This window comes from Eurytemora carolleeae, unplaced genomic scaffold (assembly GCF_000591075.1).
Source record: "Eurytemora carolleeae unplaced genomic scaffold, Eaff_2.0 scaffold572, whole genome shotgun sequence".
In the NCBI taxonomy this organism is placed as follows: Eukaryota; Metazoa; Arthropoda; class Copepoda; order Calanoida; family Temoridae; genus Eurytemora; species Eurytemora carolleeae.
In genome coordinates this window covers 83,397-90,283 of record NW_019396478.1, presented here as the reverse complement: position 1 = coordinate 90,283, position 6,887 = coordinate 83,397, and the positions used below count along the sequence as shown (strand labels likewise).

General features: G+C 34.5%; 2 protein-coding genes across 4 annotated transcripts in view; both read left to right on the top strand.

Annotated features, from left to right (window-relative positions):
• The first annotated feature begins 996 nt into the window (after window positions 1-996).
• Window positions 997-4,721, top strand: LOC111704005 (hepatocyte nuclear factor 3-beta). Its single transcript, XM_023476110.1, has 5 exons — window positions 997-1,570; window positions 2,088-2,128; window positions 2,560-2,620; window positions 3,987-4,163; window positions 4,652-4,721. Exons 1-5 carry the CDS (start codon window positions 1,488-1,490, stop codon window positions 4,719-4,721), a joined length of 432 nt encoding a protein of 143 aa, XP_023331878.1. The 5' UTR covers window positions 997-1,487.
• Window positions 4,722-4,963: 242 nt separating this feature from the next.
• Window positions 4,964-6,887, top strand: part of LOC111704012 (forkhead box protein A1-A) — a 10,072-nt gene continuing 8,148 nt past the window's right edge. For all 3 annotated transcript variants that reach the window (XM_023476122.1, XM_023476121.1, XM_023476120.1), the window contains exons 1-2: window positions 4,964-5,383; window positions 5,507-5,856. In XM_023476122.1, coding sequence (XP_023331890.1) covers window positions 5,071-5,383; window positions 5,507-5,856 — 663 coding nt within the window. In that variant the 5' untranslated portion in view covers window positions 4,964-5,070. The remainder of the gene's footprint in view (window positions 5,384-5,506; window positions 5,857-6,887) is intronic.

Below are 6,887 nucleotides of genomic sequence, written 5' to 3'. Positions count from 1 at the left end.
ATTGAAAATCATAGAAAGACATTTATTTGTACAAGTAAAATCGTCTTTTTAATGAAAAAATGCATGTTATGATTTTCTGGTGATAAACAAGATTTCGTTTACTAATAAAAAATGTAATGTTTAATCTAATAAATTACTTAGTATATTTGCAGGCTTGCAGTACAAATAAAAATGTTTGTTTTCAGTTCTTCCATAAATATTTGTTGATATTAACCTTCAAGGGTTGTTTAAACAGAGAAACTTTTTATTATAAATTGGCTTAAAGAGATTTGTAAATAAACATAAAGTGTAATTTGTTTATTGTGAAAAAGTAAATATTTGCCGCGGAGTGCAGTTTCTATATATATTGTAATATTTGCGGACGGCCCCTGGGGAATTTAGCTCAGGATCTATCCACAATTATCAAATATGCCTTAGCAACTTTTTTCCTGATAATGGTAGTAATCTAAAAACTGAAAAAGAGATTGAAAATATTATCAGAAAAATGTCTTGACACCCATTCTGATAATTTAAACCAAATTAATAAGTTTAAAGAATTTGATCAAATCAATGGGAGGGGGCTGGGGGGCTGGGGGGGTCAAAATGTTGTGCAAGACCCTCTGAAAAAAGTATGCAAAAGTGAAATCTGTTCTATGTCCCCCCCCCGTGCTCAGTTTGCTCATGTGTCTGTGTGTATTTTAGGATAAAGTTTGTAGGTTCAGTTCTTCAGTTTCTGAGCTGTGTTCAAACATCATGAAAATGATAATATTTGGGTTTCTGATTATATGAAGATATGTAATGATGATTGAGAATATCCCCCCCCCCCCTCTTACTCTCTGCAGGATCGTATTATAGTGAGATATCCTAGATTTACCCTATTGGCTCCGCCTCTCCTATCTTCAACCAATCAGAGCCCGGCTCAACTTCCCAGTAGCCAATCAGAGCTCGACCTTTGATCGCGCGCTGTTTCTGCTCTCCGTGAGGTCCCGGAGGGTCGAGGGCTGCGCACGCGCAGTTTTGAGAGCACACCGAGCCGTTTATTTGCCCTGACAACAATCTTGGCTGTCTCAGTTTGGTTAGAAAATTAGAGTGTAAACACTGTTGCGCCGCGCAGTTGAAAACCAACAATCTTTGTTTGAATTTACAATTATTTTCTGGGTGCATACAAAGACAGGAAAATCCGAGTGTCTCCCTCTTTTGATTTGTTTGATTACTGCATCAAGAGAGGTGCAGCTAGAACTACAAACATTTGTTTGCTGATCAACTATTATAAATCAAACAAAGTGATCTTTGGATAAAAAGTAGAGTAGGACAAACATCAAGGACAAACATTAAACTTATTCTTAAACCCTGTGTTTGCTGAACACACAAACATACAGGAGTAACAAACACTGTAGTACTTTAAACACAGTTTAAGAAGTCCCCAATTATTCAGGGGCGTTCGAAAGTGAAGAGAGGGTTTAGCTGGAGACAGGGGCGCCAAGTTTAATGCTTTCAAGAGGGTGAGGATGCTCCCGAATAAATTCTACCAGGGGGAGGGGGGAGGTTGCCCCCCCTCTTCCATGTCTGGTTCTCTGTCCCATCTTCCTAGGTAATGAAGACAACGATAATAATGATACCAAAATTATTCAAAACTCAAACATTTTTTTGAATGAAATATTTGCTTTCGAAAAATGAATATTTTATTTCTTTTTTAATAAGTAAACTTTTAAACTTCACAACTTTTTTTCTTTTTTAAAAATTTAAATGCTAATCATTATTTTATAATTCTTGGTGTTGAATAATATGAAAAATAAAATATCATTGTGCAGTAAATGCAGTTCCCACCAACCAATAGTATAGGCATAACGACTTTAGACTTTTCATGGGCAAAGGAAGTGAGTTTTTGTCACAAACTCAATTTTCTAATCCTTATATCTTCGCAATCTGTTGGTGTAAACCTTTGATATTTCAAACTTAGACTTATCTAACATAATTTATAGTTTGAAATATCATAGGTCTACGATACTTGGTTGCAAAGATATAGGAATTAAAAAAATTGAGTTTGAGACAGAAACTTAATTCCTTTATTTCAAACTTTTGATTTAACAAAAATGTATCTTTTTTAGCTACAGTATGCAGTCTGGAATGTCCTCAATGGCCTCTGCAGGCAATTCATCAAAAACATTAATTCAAATAAATTTAATTAAATAAAATCAATCAACTTAAAATAATTAACTCAAATCAATCAAAAAGATGAAATTTTTCTTGAATAAAATCAATTATATATTAATGTAAAATTACTTTATTCAAATTACGCATAATCACTTTAATTCAGGTAAAACTTTAGATATAAAGGAATTCAGTCGTTATGTGACAAACTCACATTTTCCAATTCCTATATCTTTGCAACCTGAGGGTGTAAACTTTTTATATTTCAAACTTAGATTATCTGATCTAACATAATTCAAAGTTTGATATATCTAAGGTCTAGAACAATGTTTTCAAACATATAGGTATTATAAAATCAAAGGTTGTGGCAAAGACTCAATTCCTTTGAAATTGAAAAGAATTGAAATATTGATTGATTGATTGAATTAGGAATGAACAGCTATAATTCAACATTTAGTAACAACATGATGGGCTCGCCTCTTTCCTCAATGTAAGTAATTAACAAAAATCTCTTAAAGGGACTGTCCCTGTAATTTTAAGTGACCCTCCATTTACTGAGCACTCCAGTATGCCGCGTTCGTTAGCGCCTGATCCAATCAGGATTCAGCTATGTGTTTGGTGTCTATTCTGAACCAATAGAAATTGCATGGCGGTAACATCTATCTTTCTATTTAGCTCATTATCCAATTAGAGATAAATCCTTATATCGGCGCTATAACAGTAAATGGAAATATTTACTTCTACTGAAACTATAGTGAGAGGGGCGTACCCCACTATAGTTTCAGTAGAAGAAAATATTTCCATTTGCAGCGCCGATTTAAGGATTTATCTATAATTGGATGATGAGATAGATAGAAAGATAGATGTTACCGCCATGCAATTTCTATTGGTTCAGAATAGACAACAAACACATGACTGAACCCTGATAAGATTAGGCATACAGGAGTGAGCCGATTGACAACGGTACCCTTGAACCCTCAATCTGATGTGGAAGATATTGTCATTTTTCTGGCTTGAAGAGTGCCTAATTGTTATGTAATGATTTCTCCACTGTTTCTGAAACTTTAATCACTTTTAAGGGTACCGTTGTGAATCGGACTTGCCATTCTATCTATGGATGGTCTCTTGAAATTATACGTTTACAGTCCTGAACAGAAAATACTTATTTAAAATTCTTTTTCATGTTTTAAAGCCAAAAATTACCGACTTCTAATTTCATGCTCATACCTTTGATTTAAAACATTTTCGACTTAGATAAGTTCCAGATACCTAATGTGGAAACATTATATTTAACATAGTGAATAGTACGTGCAGGATACATTCCAATCCGATTTTTTAAGAATTCTTCAAAGTCCTCGAAATCGTCCAAGAAACATTATTCTAAAAGATCTAAAATGACAGTATTTTTATTTGAATCTCAGCGTACGTGATATCCGTTAAAAACTTGTTTGATATTTTTTTTAAAAGATTCGGCGGCAGGCTTTCAAAAACTTGTAAATTGGTTGATTTATGAAAATGAGAAAATTTAACAAGCCTTTAAAGGCCTAGATAGATTATTTTTCAAGTATTTAATGTGAGAACCAGAAAACTGTGAAATAGTAAGACGACATTATAGCAAAAATGAAGTGTATTTGATGTTATTACAAAGCCAATAATTTGCTATTAACTTCTTAAATAATTCATCAAGTGATCTGGTTCTGTTAACATTGCACAATTGCTGTGTCTCATGCTCAATGGACTTTAAATACAGTCAAAACTTGAGTCTTAAAGTCGTCTTCCTATTCCAGAGTTGTATTATTGTATGGTTCTCACTGTAGAAAAATTTCAAAGGATTTGAGAAAATTTTCTTTTTCCAGGCCACCGATGCAAAGTTTAAACTCCCCCCACCATGGAATGGGACCGAGTATGTCTCCTGTCCCATACATGTCCTCTCCTATGGGAATGTCTGGGAGCATGTCCCAATGTATGGGAGGAGGAATGTCCCAGGGGTCCCTGGGGTCAAGGGACTATTTTCCAGAGCAGGGTAGTCCTAGGTAAGTCACAACAAGGACATCATTTTTTTTAAGAATTAGTTTTCCGAACACAATTTAAGAATTATATTTTGCTTTTATTACTTTGCTTTTGGGTAAGGGATAAAGTAAACTTTAGGAAAAAGAATTTTATTTTACCACAAATCTTTTAAAGTTTTGTGGTAAAAAATGAAGATCGAAATGTGGGAGGGGGGTGAGATAATTCTTTTTTAGTTAATTCTTTTTGAGCTTTTTTTGGTTTTTTAATTTAAAAATAAAAGTTACAAACGCTGTTTTCCAGGAAAAGTAAAATTGATTACTCGGCACAATATCTAATTTTCTAATTTTACATTTTTATCCCCTACTGACCATAAATTTTACTAATTAAAGAGCCAAAGTGGGAAAAATCAAAGGTTTAGGTTGCACATTTATAACAAATTCAGAATTACATGATTATTCAAAAAAGTTTATTTTTCGAAATAGAAAAGATGTAAATATTGTGATTTCCTTAGATCCCGCAGCTCAATGGATTCTAAAAGCTACAGACGAAGTTATACTCACGCAAAACCTCCATATAGGTAATTATTAATATATAAATATATATGTAATAAGACAGGCTGTAGAATTAAGGTAGAGATGTGCAACGTGTTTTGGTTTTGATATAAAGAGACTCCACATTTCTATGATTTTTTTTACATTACTAGCTTGGGAAACAGTATGTGGGTAAAAACATGTGAAAATGTTATTAAAAACANTGGAATATATTAGGGGGTGGGAGGGGGAGTTGGAATTATACTTTTTAATCGATTTTAAAATATTTCTATTTGTTAGGCATTCTTTGTCATTCAACGACTGTTTCGTGAAGGTGCCTAGGACCCCTGACAAACCGGGAAAGGGGAGTTTTTGGTCCCTTCACCCCGACAGCGGGAATATGTTTGAGAACGGTTGCTACCTCCGTCGTCAGAAGAGGTTTAAGATCCCTCGCTCCGACAAGGACTCTGGCAGATCCCGGAAAGAAGGTCGGAGCAGGAACAATAATCACAGTTCAGATTCATCAGCTGATCATGATATTAAGAAACCCAGTCTAAAATCCTCCGACATGTTTGGCGGAGGTTTGCCGCCACTCTCCGGTCCAGGAACGATGGCGGCAGATGATATAGGAATGCCGCCAACAAAGCTGGAAAAGCATGATTACAAGTATAGTCTGCACGACAAGTATGGAGTCGACCCAGGAGATATTGGAGGTATTAAATATATATATGTTATACATTGTACAAGGCTAATTTCACAAATATTTTTATTCATGATAATAACAATGTTTTCAGAATATTTTTTAGTATATTATAATTATAACAATAATAATGTAGGAACCGACCATCTAGTACTGCCTGCTGCCCCTCTAGGAAAACACGACCACTACGGCTCCGATCCTATCTCCGAGGATAAATATCAGACCCCTGACATGTCCCACCTCTCCCCTGTATCCGACCTACACGCTAGATACGCCCTACCTGAGGGGCTACTAGGACTCCGCCCCCCAGATCCATCCCAGTACAGCACAAACAATCCGTTCTCAATTAACCGGCTCCTCCCCCCTGGACCCGGATCTCCGATGCATCCCGGATTATCTAAATCAGAACTCCACTACGGGGAGTACTCGCTACACAACCATGCACTCCATCATGAGTCGATGTACTACTCCCCCCCTGTATACCAGGTATATATAGATAATTATATTCTTCCAGAGCAAAATTAGTTCTAAATCCACCCTTGTCATAAAAGTGACTCCAAGCCATTTTGTCAAGTCTCGAATTGATTTCCCCTGGTTAATCAACAGTTTAAAGAGAGTGACCGGCAATGTAAGGTAGTTGAACTGAGAATGTGGTATTGGGGAGAAATTTTTTAGGAATCATTTTAGACCCATGAGACGTTTTTACGGTGCATATTTGTTCAGCATGAGTGCAAATCCAATCTTTAAAATCTTCATAGATTGTTTATTTTTTGAGGGATAATTTGAGATTCGGTTTTCAAAAAATTATTCAATCACAAATTTAAGAATTTAGTACAAATTCTACAGTATACTAATTAGTTGTCTTAGAACAGGTTGAAAAAATAAAAATTATCTATTATCATTGAAATAAGTAATCTTATTCAGTTATTGGCTTCTGTAATAACTCAATGTTCACAAACATTTTCTATAGACTTCTTGGAATTTTTATCGAAAAGACAACATTTAAAGAATTTTTAAGAAATCTACGAACAAATTAATAAAGAATAAGAAATTTAATATAATGATGAAAAAGAAAAAAATGATTCTAACATTGATTTATTGAGAAAATTTCAATTGAAAAATATGTTCCTAAACATCGAATTAGTTTTATAGAATTGTTTTTACATTTTTGTCGTTGTTACTTAATAATTTAAAAAAAATCGATTCTCAAAACGTAACCACCCAAATGTACGATTTTGAACTCAAACTCAGTAATGATTTATCATTACAACGTCAAATGAATCCTAAAAATTTCTGCACAACACTACATTCTCAGTTCAACTACCATACGTTGCCGGTCACTCCCTTTAAGCTTAGGGAAAGAAAACGTCGAAAACTCATTTTACAGATTTAACTGATGTAACTGATGTTACTGATGTAACTGATGTAACTGATGTTACTGATGTTACTGATGTAACTGATGTTACTGATGTAACTGATGTTACTGATGTAACTGATGTAACTGATGTAACTGATGT

What these genes read in the sequence shown, in the direction of transcription:
- LOC111704005 (XM_023476110.1), top strand. Translation starts at nt 1,488, where the DNA reads ATGCTCCCGAATAAATTCTACCAGGGGGAGGGGGGAGGTTGCCCCCCC. An exon ending in TCTCTGTCCCATCTTCCTAG is followed by an intron (nt 1,571 to 2,087) that starts GTAATGAAGACA and finishes TATCTTTTTTAG; the next exon opens with CTACAGTATGCAGTCTGGAA. An exon ending in CCAGAGCAGGGTAGTCCTAG is followed by an intron (nt 4,164 to 4,651) that starts GTAAGTCACAAC and finishes TGATTTCCTTAG; the next exon opens with ATCCCGCAGCTCAATGGATT.